The 13401-nt window shown below is 27.6% G+C and overlaps 1 protein-coding gene and 1 long non-coding RNA gene across 5 annotated transcripts; one reads left to right on the top strand and one right to left on the bottom strand.

The window, feature by feature from the left end:
• Positions 1 to 5848: 5848 nt before the first annotated feature.
• Positions 5849 to 11762, bottom strand: LOC132936145 (uncharacterized). Of its 4 annotated transcripts, none has more exons than XR_009663405.1 (7): positions 11455 to 11762; positions 10564 to 10796; positions 10067 to 10474; positions 9248 to 10001; positions 8134 to 8434; positions 6561 to 6950; positions 5849 to 6474 (listed from the first exon to the last, which is right to left on the bottom strand). It is a non-coding gene; the product is annotated as an uncharacterized LOC132936145 (long non-coding RNA). The 4 variants fall into 4 exon arrangements; XR_009663407.1 differs by lacking the exon at positions 11455 to 11762 and having other exon boundaries at positions 6561 to 6779; positions 6855 to 6950; positions 10564 to 10702; XR_009663406.1 differs by lacking the exon at positions 11455 to 11762 and having other exon boundaries at positions 9248 to 9791; positions 9877 to 10001; positions 10564 to 10702.
• Positions 6735 to 10793, top strand: LOC132936144 (uncharacterized). The gene is made up of 12 exons (XM_061002833.1): positions 6735 to 6962; positions 7177 to 7386; positions 7994 to 8074; positions 8140 to 8425; positions 8513 to 8577; positions 9286 to 9448; positions 9512 to 9781; positions 9856 to 9894; positions 9969 to 10019; positions 10079 to 10171; positions 10320 to 10511; positions 10576 to 10793. The coding sequence occupies exons 1-12, from the start codon at positions 6744 to 6746 to the stop codon at positions 10791 to 10793; spliced, it is 1887 nt and encodes a 628-aa protein (XP_060858816.1). The 5' UTR covers positions 6735 to 6743.
• Positions 11763 to 13401: the final 1639 nt, after the last annotated feature.

Genomic DNA, 13401 nt, shown 5'->3' with positions numbered 1-13401 from the left:
TTTCATACGCATAACGTCATAACCTATTTACATAATATATTTTAAGTGTTTTCTTGTTTCTTCTAAAATAGCCATAAGTACCTACTTTACTGTTTATTTTAAATTTGATTATTTTTTTATTCTTGAACATATAGGTACTTACGTTATATTAACATTAAATTTATTGACTATTAACATATTTTATTATTTAGCAGTTTAGTACCTACCTAAGTTTAGTTGCTCTTAAGTCCTAAGAATATGCAATTTTAAATAAACATAATATGTTAATTATTGAAGTTAACCTGTATTAGGTGAATAAATAAATAATTGGTATGTAACGTACCTATGGCCTAGAATAAATCTTAGATTATATTATTATTATTTATAAAATTATTATTGATTATTTATTTACGGGCTATGTAAGCCCAATATTATTTGGCGGTGGTCGTTTGGGCGAAGGTAATTATTTTGATAAAAAAAAAAAAAAAATAGTCTGTGTGGGTAATTATCATTTAAACCGTTTAGTCGAATAAAATTATTTTTATAGGTAAGATAAAAACCTGGTGACTTTGATTTAGGACTATATTATTATCCTCAGTACAAATATTTTAATAACCACTCAGAAACTACTCATTCGAATTTTTAATTTGGTATAGGTACCTAAAAAAAATATCCACTAAATAATTTACAGTAAAAGGGGGGGGGTTTACACAGTTTTCATTTTAAAAACAGAAGTCTGTATTACCACAGGACATTTCTTAAATAGTATCATTGATTATAAATACTAGTTTAAATACTAATTTATAATCAATGATAGTATTACTTGATACAATTACTTGAATCAGTGGCACCGAACTCATATATCATGTGAAGCGATCGCTTCAATTCTTAATGGGTGGGTATAAGTGAGAATCATGTAGAAACTCAAATAAAATAATATTAACAAAAAAAGTTGTGTGTGTTTTTAAACCATATTCGATGGCTGTAAAGTTTTGGTGGGTGGGTGGATAAAAATTCTAGATTTCACTTCACGATAGGTATAGTGTATACACTAGTTACCTATATATACCTACGTGACGTGTTACATATGTTTGAATTTCTATGCATGAAACAACAATACAACATTTGTGTATTATTTAACTGTTTAGCTTAAACTATAATAATTTGTATTAAATCCTTATTATATAACCCTTTTGGCCTTTTGTTATTAATATTAATTTTTATACCTATATAGGCACCTATTATCATTGTTTAAAACAATTAGTTTTATATTTTTATATTTTTTTGTTTAACTGTATTTTACTTCTGATCAGGTGGCCCTGCTGGGAGCCTTCCTATTCCGTAATTAATGTTATTTTATGTCACCCCACGTACGTATGTATAGATTGTAAGTAAAAAAAGTTTAAAAAAAAAACTGTACTTACAAATGTACAGAATATAATATATGGAAATCATTGAAATAAATTATGTTTAATAAAAGTAAAAATTAAATAGTTTTGTGTTAATATAATTGAAGTGAAGAAGTCAATATTCTATTAATATTTATATGTTATGTTGTAGAATAGTTTGAAGAAGTTTAACTAAAATTTAAAAATGTACTCTCCCGTACAGCTCACGATTTTTTATTTTTTATAAAACGATTTGTTTTTATGCTTAAAACGATGGTATGAAAACCGTTTTACAGAAACCATTATTTTAGAACTAATAGCCGTTTCAAATTTGTGGTTATATATAGTATAGGGCCCAGCGGTTCCCAACCTTTGGGCCGCGGCCCACAAGCGGGCCGTGAAAAATATAATATTAAATATTATATATATTTAAAATAATATTATTATATATTTGTATTATATACCTAATAATATTTCTGGTTATATTGGTTATAATAATATTTAATTATTATTAACTACACTACTACAGTGTACAATTATAGTATACTATTAACGCTATCGAACGTTTGAATAAATAAGCACCTATACTACCATTTGAACTTGTTAGTTCCTACACATGTTTAAAAATCGTCAATGTATATAAAAAAAAAAGGCGGGTAAGTGGATGTCGCTCTGCTGTACAGTAGGTTACAAGTGAGTCAATGTAATGGATTGTGTTAAATTTGAATCCAATGATATAATATCATTGAATAAGAAAAACGATTCTGAGCGAAGACGGTCAGTCAGTCTATAATATCTTATTAAATGTATTTGATGATATTATTGTGAATAAAGTAATTAATTTTAGTATTAGTCATTAGTATTTACTATAAATTGGTTAATTTCAGGGGCGCCGGAACGATTTTTTTGCTGTGGGGGCAAAATATTTCAAACTTTATTCTAGAGGGTATAGGAGCAAAAATAGTGGTGTTTAATATAAATTTATTAACAATACAAATTACAGTTGTAATTAACTTTTTCACATACACAGTTTCTTTGTTGTACAATCTTTAATCAAAAATCCCATAACTATATTTTATTATACAATAATAATAAATAAAATATACAGTTCAAATTTTAATGAATAATTTACATTTTACCAAATACACTTTTTCTCTCTGCTGTACGGCTAATGAACTCTTTTAGGATATCATCCAAGGAAATTTCATACAAAATAGTTTGGTTTAAGTGTAGTAGTAACAAATGAGTCAAACGCTTTTGACTCATAGTTGAACGTGTATAGGTTTTTAAACGCTTGAGCCCACTAAATGACCTTTCTGGTGTGGCTGATGCTGCAGGTATTGTGTATAATGCAGGTATTGTACTATTGTGGGCTAAATGTAAATATAATTAGGCCATGAAGTCGTGGGGGCCTTGCCCCCACAGTATTTATCTTGTGGGGGCAATTGCCCCCACTGCCCCCATTGTTCCGGCGCCCCTGGTTAATTTCATTTTTCCCAAAAAAATTACATTTTAAAATGACATTGCGTGCATATACAATTAAAACAATATACTCTAAAAGTTTCATATACCAACAAATAATATTTTTAAATTATAACAAAATAACTAAAATCATTATTCTTGGTTTAAATATGAAAATTTGTCTAAATTTGAAATTAAAATGTCTGTAAAAAATAAATGTGTTGATATATTTTTTAGATTTTTTGGTTACAGTATGAATTATTTATGAGAATCTTTGTTTTAAATTTTCAACCCTTAGTTATAAAAACTGAACATTTTATAGTTTTTTAATTCCAATGATTGATAATTTTCGAGATGTTGACAAATTTTGTCAAAATTCGAACTTTAAATGTTTATAAAAAAAAATCGTGCCTATGTATTTTTAAAATTTTTCAACTGATATTGTAACAATATATTAGAAAGCTTGTATTAAATTTTCAGACTTTTTGGCCGACCAAATTAAGTTTTATTGACAATTATAAAAATAAAAACTAAAAAAATTGAAAACTGAAAATGTCTGTAAACAGCTCAAAACCTATCAAAATATTTTCAAAATTGTATGGTGTATAGAAAATGAAAATATAAACATCCAGTGAAATTTTCATGCATCTAAAATTATTCGTTTTTGAATTACAACCAAATAAGAAAAACGCTACATGAGAAATTGAGTGAATATCCAATTATGTAACATTATGAACTTAAAACGCTCATAAAAATTTATTTTTACTTGCTTTTAGATATTTTATTTTTGATAAAAGTAGAAAAACTTATGTTAAATCTCGTGTTACATTTTAAACTCTTAGATTTAAAAAGAAAAATTTTTATGAATTTCTAACTCAAAATAATTTGCAAATTTTCGTCATTTTTACGTATTTTATCAAAATTTAAACTTTAAATGCTTAGAAAAAAAACAGATTTTTCATCTGCCTCTGAAACAATATATTATGAGCATTCTATTAAATTTTCAAGAATTTTTAAACAGTAGATAAAATTTTATTGATATTTATAGACAAAAAAACTAAAAATATTGGTAATTGAAAATGTCTGTAAACAGCTCAAAATATTTTGAAAACGGGATGGTGTATAGAAACTGCTTATATGAACATTCAGTCAAAATTTCATGTATTTATTTTTTTTTAGAGTTACACCAAAAACCAAAATCGATTTTGTCAAAAATCAATGTTGCGTAAAAATTCCCGTTTTTTCCTTAATTTTCCATTTGTTTTTCACGGTACTTTTGAAAACTACTGGAAAATGTTTACTTTTGACCCCCCAAAGTACCAACTAGATTCACTTTCCTATCAGAAAAGGTACTATTGAAGTAAATCTAAGCACTTTTACTGTCCTAAAACGTGATGACAGACACAAAAAAATCGCTTCGCTCAGAATCTAAAAGTAAAACTTAGGTATTGGAGACTTGCGGACATTTGAGTAGGTACTCAAAAATGTAGGTAGAAAATCGAAACAGGTATTATTCTTATACGCACTTCTAAAATGTGTACATTTACTGGTTATAAAAGTATAGGTAATTCTTGATATATAAGTAGATAAGTTTTCCGATGAATATCTATAACGTTTCAGGAGATTTTAAGGAGTCATTCGATAAGTACCCGCATTAGCAATGAGCCAAATTATTCTGTGAACTTAATAACGGGTTAGGTAATTCGATAACAATTTTAGCAGTATTTTGAACAGCCAATCAAGATCAACAATTAAGTTTGCACAAGGAAATTATCTTAGTTATATTGTAAGACGTTAAACCATATTGTTTAGTCTTAGACGGTTAGTGTTAGCGTTGCTAGAGTTATACTTAATTTGTAAAATATCAAAGTTTAAGTACCTAGGTACTGACACGTACAGTATTTTCTTAAAATATTATTTCGATCCAAATTGTACAGCATGGACCAATTTGATGGTAAGTAAAAAAATATTTACATACCTTATATTATAACAATATTTTTTATTTAATGCTCGTTTTTTAAATTTATCATAATATTATGCGTACAGCTATTTTTAAGGAGCAAAACATTTATATATTACCTACCTATATAAAAGTCAACATTTTGTTAATTACAAGTACTTTTCAGGAAAACTTCTTCCACGACTTAGATATTATATTAAAATGTTGAGTGTAGAGATAAATATTTTTTTGTAAAAACACAGCAAGGACTGCCAAGGAGAGTAATATTTTAGCGAGTTACATAATAATATTATTATGCTTTCGAAAAATCTCTAAACACCGCTGTATAGTGTGCCTACAAAGTCGTTTTTTAAACAAATAAACAGCATATTCTATCACACATTCAGACTGAGCAAGGCGACCGTAGGGAGGCAGTAAGGACAGTTCCCCACCTTGGCTTTTTCTGGATCAATTATCATAATGCTTATTAGGGCGGGGATTTGAATACACTGAAAAAACTGTGAATATATTCTGAATAATTCACTATATTATTTTGATTTTTATAATATCGATATAAATTCTAATATAAATTTGGTATAAATAATAATATGCATTTTAAACTTTTAAAGAATTGTAATAAGTTTTTCAGATAGAACTGATTGTTTTAAACTCTCAAATCTTAAAAATTAATTATTTCTTTTTTTTTTTATAAGTTTAGATCATATAATATTTATTTATCTGTATATAGGTATTGTTAATTAAATTTAACATGTACCTAAAATTTACGTGTAAAAAATCATGTAAAAGCGTTTACAAGTTGTAAAATAAAATTTAAAATTCAAATTTAAGAAAAACTTCAAAATCCCCCAAAAATACTAAAATTACCTTAAAATTTAAAATAGTCAAAAAACGCAAAATGAAACACTTCTTATTCTATTTGTGTATGTTATAAAATTAGTATCGTGTAGCACAGTAGCTAGATTTGGAAAACAATGCAAAGTGTATTGTGTATACAATGTGCATACAATAGTTTCAACTTTTTAAGTGTTTTTGGAACCAATGACTGAATAAGCTGGAAACATTTGATTTTATAAATTACCTAAAATAACGGTTACATTTTATTTATTAAAAAATACATTAGCTAATTTAAAATTACATAACAATCAATTACAATTATTAAAATACAAAATCAGCCTCCAATATAAAAGGCATTTTAGAATGTTTTTTTATTCATTTAGATGATCATCGTGAACGAAGGTCTCGATCTAGATCTCCATTAGTTGGAAATATTTTAGATGTTGTAGGAGGCAATGAGAACAATCCGTCAAGAAGAGTGCCTGGTATTCGAGGAAATTTAGTATATTTAGCTGCTAACGGTTATACATACGTTCAAAACCATACCTCCACCAATAGAAGGTTAGAAATAGTGTTTTGTAAATGATCTGAATTCTAAGTCATTTTTTTTTTATTCTTAATTAATTAGTGTAATACTAAAATTGTTTAGACAGCTAAGATGCACAAGGTACGAACGGGGTTGCCGTGCAACAGCCTCGATGGATCTGGAGCCAGAAAATGCACCAATTGATATGTATAGTATGCATACCCATAGGCCCGGGCATGATGTTGAGATTGGAAAATTTTTGGCAGCTCTAAGAAGCAGAGTTTCGGCTGAGAGCACATCACCCAGAGTGATATATGAGGAAGAATCTAGAAGGTAAGATAACATACTAAAAGTATTATAAAAATTTCAACATAATTTTACTGCTTATAATGAAATACTTAATACAACTAACCTTTTCAATAATATTGGCAGATACCCAAATGCAGCAATGCTCACTACCGTGGATTCTGCATTAAATATGATGCGGAGTATCCGAAAAAGATACAACCCCCCAGTACCAGCTTCATTAGCAGTAATGGGCGATACGATTGTATCTCAGAGATGGCGGGGTTTAATGTCACTATTTGATGACAACATGACCAGTCCATTCTATCAAGGCCCTCTAGAGTACCTAGTTGGTGAAGAAACTGTGTTTGGTGGATTGGTTTTTGCCAATATTGTATTTTTACAAAATTATTCACCATACATGAGGCGATCATCAGTAATAGCTATTGATGGAACATTTGCTGTGCTTCCAAGAATTCCAGGAGACATGGAACAATTGGTTACCATTCATGTACTTCTAGACAACATAGTAAATATTAATTTAAAACCATAAAATCTGAGTTAAATATTTAAATTATATAATAGTTAAATCAGTATAAAATATTAGCTTTCTCAGTTTTGAAAATCAAACTTAAAACAATTGTTTTATTTTCATCATTAAACATATTAATGAAGTTAAATAATTTCCAAAATATTATGATCAAAATAGAAAATGAAAATAATAATTTATTGTTTTTTGTAAGTCTATTCCAGTAGTATATGCAATACTGAACCAAAGGACTGAACTTGTATATTCAAGATTGTGGCAATTTCTAAGATATGACCTTTCTTTTGATTTATTAAATTGGCATGGGCTACAGGTCATAACAGACTACGAGACTGCTCTTAGAAATGCAACAAGAAGAGTTTTACCCGAAAGTCAGTTGATAGGGTGCTGCTTTCATTTTAATCAGGTCAGCTAACTTACATTCATATTTATGTTGATAACTACTCCTGCAGTGACTGTCTTCCTTACAATAGCTTTTTTTTTTTTTGATTTTACTCAAAATATTAAAATAATACAATATTGTTATACTCAAAGTGAGGTCAGAATGAATTCTGTTATAAATTCCTATAATAAAACTATATAAAATGATGCATACCTACCTAATATAAATATTTAATACAGCGCATTATAATACATTTAATAATATTTTAAATTTTAATTCTGATACTTCTTTGTTAGAACAAAATATAACTGTAATTTATTTTAAATATATCAAGAAGTAAACATTAAAATACCTATGATAGATTCACTGAATATTATGTAATTTATTAATCATTACCGTAAAATGTATTGACATCTTAACCCTAATAATAGCACCAGTTATATTTGAACTGAGTTTAAATTAATTTTTCTTTTACAAGATCATTGCATTTTAATTAAATCACTAAGTTAAACATTTAACATTAGCAGAAATTATTTTTGTTCTAAGCCATGTGTACATTAAAGGTTAAACTAAATATGATGATTGATGACTATTCTAAATTATCATCATTAAATATTATTTTTTATTTTAGTGCATAGTGCGATTTATTCAAACGCACAACTTGATGGTATTAGTGCGCAATAACCCACACATAGCAACTATAGTCAGAATGGTAATGTTAATTGACTAATTTGAAAAATTTATCATTGTGCTAAAAATTAAATTTATTACCAATAGATCATGGCATTGCCACACCTGCCACCAGAGAGAATTGAAGATTACCCCGAAAATTTCCATATTCTTGGTGGGTTCTTGGAAGTACAAAGGTTAGCCAGGGACATGAATGTAGCTGAAAATATCACAGAGCTTTTCCACTACTTCCAGAATTATTGGATGAATACAATTGGACCACATGGTTTCTCTGTATATGGTGTCAATATCAGAACCAATAATTATATTGAAAGCTTCCATAGCACCATTCAGACAACAATTGGCAGACATCCACCGATTTGGACCTTCTATGGTACTCAAACTAGAAATTGCAACATAATTAGTTAATTAATTTATGTATAAAATATTAGGTTAACAATTCTGAATTCATTACTTATAGATCGATTACGATTGGTAGAAAGGAGAGTAAGGAGAGAAACACAGCAGATTATAAATGGCCACCAGGTAAATATAAATATAAACACTAGGTAATAAATATTTAATATACCTACATAAAAGATGCATTTTTTCTGTCAAATTACATAACAGATTTTAATTTACGTCATTAAAAAAATAGGAACTATTTCCATATTTTTTTTCCAAATTATTATATTATAATGAAAATTAAGTATATTTTTTATTATTTAATAAAGTGTATAAAGCAAAATAAAAGAATTTAAAATGATTATTTTACTCAATGGAAAATTTAAAAAAGGAACATCTTTAAGCAAATATTATGTATTTATAATATATATAGTTGTTGTGCTTTATAAATTATATTTGATTATAATATAAAATATAAATTGATGTTTATTTTTTTACTCAATAAAATAACAAAAGTTACATCATAACTAAGTAGATATAAATCTATTTAGTCATAAGATGGATGTTATTTTAATAAATAATTACAATTTGCATTCTTGCTGCTATTTTTAAAGTATAATTGCACACACAATACATACCAAAATTATATTATAATTATTATAGTTTTAAAAATAATAATAATATTGTTTATTTATGATAAAATATCTAATATACTATACGTTAAGTTACTTTTGTTTATATTGAAAAGAATAAAAACAAAACTTAATTCTTAGTTGTTTTAAGCATTATAGTTCTTTAGGATACTACTTACTAAGACTACCAATGTAGTTATTTCCAATGTTATTGTAGGTTCGGAGAGCAATATTAACAAGTAGAGACACCAATAACCAATTACTAACTGCTGCACTTCAAAATGTCAGAAATGGCCGATACGACATTTCAGCATTCCTTCGACGAGTTGCTCACTCTGCAAGTGGTTACTGGGATCAACAAATTGGCCATTTACCAACGGGTAAATTTATCTTGTTTTTATTAATTTAATTTTTACTAAACAATTATAAATAATAAAAAATAGATGAGCAATTAAATGATCAACCACCAAATGCATTGGTACTTAGACCTCTTCAACCACCAAATGCATTGGTACTTAGACCTCTTCAACCACCACAATGCCAGTCAGGACGTATAATGCGTGGTGCTGGAAGGGGCAAACATCAAGCCCGGGTACAATCTGCTGTTCGACCCCCTGTTTTACATGCAGCAAGAGGCCAGAGACGCCGAGGACGTCCCAATACTAGCAGAAGGCTCCCTCCTCATCAGAGATTAAATGAAGAAGCAATGGAAGGTTTGTATGGCTGAAATTTTAAGATAAATTAAACAATTTTATAGATATGTTTAAAATGTTAAATTTGTTTATAGACAACATAATGGAAGTTCTACCGGAACCAGAAATCGAAGGTACAAATTATATTAATGTTTACAAATAATATAAATTATAATGAAGCAGATTTAATATTTATCTTTTTCTGTAGTTGTGCATTTTGAAGTAGTTGAAGCACTTACAGCTGAAAATGAACATTTAGGTAAGACAAAATATTTATTGTTTAAATCAATATTAATATGAAAATACTTGTATTCTAAGAGGATGAAAATTTTGAGATCGTGGTGGTTGGAACAGATGCTGAAGAATTGAACATCATCAATTTGGAGGATCAGACATTACCACAAATACTAGGTTACACGTCTTATGTACATTATATTCCTAATGTAAAAATTGTTATTAGTTTAAACAAAATATTATTAACTATTATTAATACTAATTAAGTAATAATATAAAAAATAAAAATATTACATTAACTATAACTTATTTTATACTTAAGCAGGCGAGGAATATGATCGTTGTTTTGTTTGTTGGCAACGCAGAGCTGTCGTTGTAGGTATAAATATTGTTCTGCCATGTGGACACGGGTGGTGTTGTGATGTGTGTGCTCGGCGATTGTCCAAATGTCCCGTCTGCAGGGCAGAATATCCAAGAACCCTAAATATAAATATTATGTTGACAAGTTTTAATAACGGTATATATTGGTATGTTTTGACTTTTAACGGTTAATATAAAAATATATTTACTTTTTGCAATAGACTCATGGATACGCAACATTAACAGCCTTTTAGACCCGACAGGCAGTAACTGCATTTGTTGTGGGAGGGCTTATAGGGACGCCCAAAATGGCTCAAGGTATGTGTACCTATATTGTGGACATGGATGGAGGTGCATGGATTGTACAATCTCACTTCCATACAATTGTGAAGTATGTGATGATACTGTGGATGGTGTTGCACAAATGTTCATAAGCTGATTGCTGATCAATTTATAATAATATATAAGTTTGTATTTTTTTTCGACTTCATTGAGCCATTTACCTATTAGTAGTTTTTTTTTTTTTTTTATAATAAACATTATTCTCTAACTAAAATCATTACTTTTCGTTTACTATTTTAAAATACCTATATTTATTAGTGTGATGGTAATTTGGTCAACAATATAAAAATAAGTAGGTATAATATAATATTTAGTATTAGTATATATAAGTATTATATAAGTATTCAATATTTAAGTATTATAAAATAAAATAAGTATATGAATAAATATAAAAATGTAGAAAAAATTTACGATCAAATAAAACTGGAATATTACAATTTTAGTTTATTAATTTTAAGACAGATTTCCTGACAAAAACCTATTTATGAATAATTATATTTTTTATAATTTATCATTAACTTTTCTTTAATACAGAAATTTAGCAAATTATACTTATCTTAGTAGGTAGATATTTTATTTATGCTTAGTACATAGATGACTAATAATTTCAACACCATTTTTTAATAGAAAATGGACATAATGATTAATGATTTATCAGTAGTTCTGGTAGTTCATCATCTTAAACATATTAGGCAGTTTTGAACTTACAAAGAAACCTCATACCAGAGGTTCAAAAACATATTAAATATAATACATACCTAAAATACTAATTATTTAGTCGTTAATTTAATAAAATTCTTGTGTCAATGTTTTTGTTTGAGAAAATGTAAAAAAAATTCATTTTTTTTTATTCATTCAAAGGTTTTTGTTTTGTAGGTACTTATGTAAAAACCAACAATTAATTTTAACTCTAAATAAGCATTTACAAAGTAAAATCTCAAAAAAATAAAAATAAATAGACAATCATAAAAATATTGTTACATTATGCAAATCAATGTTTACTAGTTTTAATAAATTAAGATTTATGGTTAGGTAATAGGTATACCGTTTACCTATTACAAAATCGGCTCACCGTGAAATATTCTAGAACTGTGGTTGGTTGAACCACAGAATAGATTAAATTTTATATTAAAATTAAATTTAAATTTATATTAAATTTCATATATTCTGTGGTTGAACCATGTAGTTAACTAATGGTTAACCATTAGTTATTCCTTATTTATACCGCGGATACCACATAGTTGAGTTCAATTGGTTCAATCTCAATCCTAGTTCCTACCATGACTAACTAAATTTATTTAGTCATGGTTCCTACTACCCCCTGGGCCATGAGCGTGTATAGTGTGTACTGTGTTCAGTATGTTCATACTTCATAGTAGCCAGTAGGTTACTGTTAGTGGTTCAAATTGAATTTAGTTCCTACCGAAAAAAAAAGACGAAAAGACAAATTATAAATTATCACGTTTCACGCCTTCACGATGAGGTGTGAATGGTTTATTAATTTGGACATTGGACTCCACAAATTCCTCTTTACATGTTAATAACGTCTAAAAGGAATTATTTTACTGAACTTGTGGATACTTGATTGAGATGTTATAAGCCTACATTATTCATGATCTTGAAGTTGGTAAGTTTAAAATCGTAGCCTCCAAAATAAATTCCAAAATAATGATTTCCGCAAATTTGTTTTTGCACTATCGTTTTTAACTTGTTGAAATACATGTTTTAAATAAAAAATGTAAAAAAAAAAGCTTGGTAGCTAAAGTGAATTTGTTCACGTAGTAAAATGATATAGTGGTATTCACATATCGTGGTAATAGTTCATAAATTTCATTATTTTATAAATTCGATGTAACATTAAATCGTGGAATGTGTTTATTCGTAGCAGCTGATATTCGTAATAATTGTATGATAATAGAAATTCGGTGTAGCAGAAGGTCGTAACTTTTAATGTTCGAAGTAAACACGGCAACCCTAATAAACGTCACTGGTTTTTCAAACGGACGGTTAGTTATATAGATAAGCTATTCTAAGAATATTATTTCTAAAGCAGCCACCATCATGTAGGCTTCGCAGTTGGCAGTTCTATTATCTGTTTGTTTAATCTATTATGATTTGTATTTTGTACGACACGTTCGTTGTCACCTGTCGGGTTGTCTACTATATTATACAAATTATATTAAGTTATTATTTATATTTACATTTTATATTTACTTGATACTAATTATTTAAATATATATTTTCAATTATTTTTACAATTTTATTTATTAATAATGTCTAAACGTGTATATTTGAGTGGAAGTTTAAAAAGAAAATTAAAAAAACAGCGCATTGAAAAAGAAAAACTACTCCCGCGAATAAATGATTTTTTGAATAGAGATGATCTTGGAAATAATTCATGTATAAGTACGACTGTGAAATCTACGCCTGCGGAAACAACTGATATTGTAAGTAGTTTAATGTTGCCATTCTATAATAGTTTAATAAAAAATTCAATCTTTTATTTTGATACATTTTGAAGGGAATTTGACAAACAAAAATATGTGGTTCGTTATGAACTATTTTAATATTATATAAAGTCCTAAACTAATTAAGAAAGAAAATAAATTTAGTTTTAAAATAATGTACTTATTATTCTATTATATTTTTAATTATTTATAAAACTGTTATTCTTATAGCACCACTAGTATCGAATGTAACAAACA

Source organism: Metopolophium dirhodum, chromosome 1 (assembly GCF_019925205.1).
Source record: "Metopolophium dirhodum isolate CAU chromosome 1, ASM1992520v1, whole genome shotgun sequence".
In the NCBI taxonomy this organism is placed as follows: Eukaryota; Metazoa; Arthropoda; class Insecta; order Hemiptera; family Aphididae; genus Metopolophium; species Metopolophium dirhodum.
This window is presented reverse-complemented; position numbering and strand designations above follow the sequence as displayed.

What these genes read in the sequence shown, in the direction of transcription:
- LOC132936144 (XM_061002833.1), top strand. Translation starts at nt 6,744, where the DNA reads ATGACCAGTCCATTCTATCAAGGCCCTCTAGAGTACCTAGTTGGTGAA. An exon ending in TAGCAACTATAGTCAGAATG is followed by an intron (nt 8,075 to 8,139) that starts GTAATGTTAATT and finishes TATTACCAATAG; the next exon opens with ATCATGGCATTGCCACACCT. An exon ending in AGCTGAAAATGAACATTTAG is followed by an intron (nt 10,020 to 10,078) that starts GTAAGACAAAAT and finishes TTGTATTCTAAG; the next exon opens with AGGATGAAAATTTTGAGATC.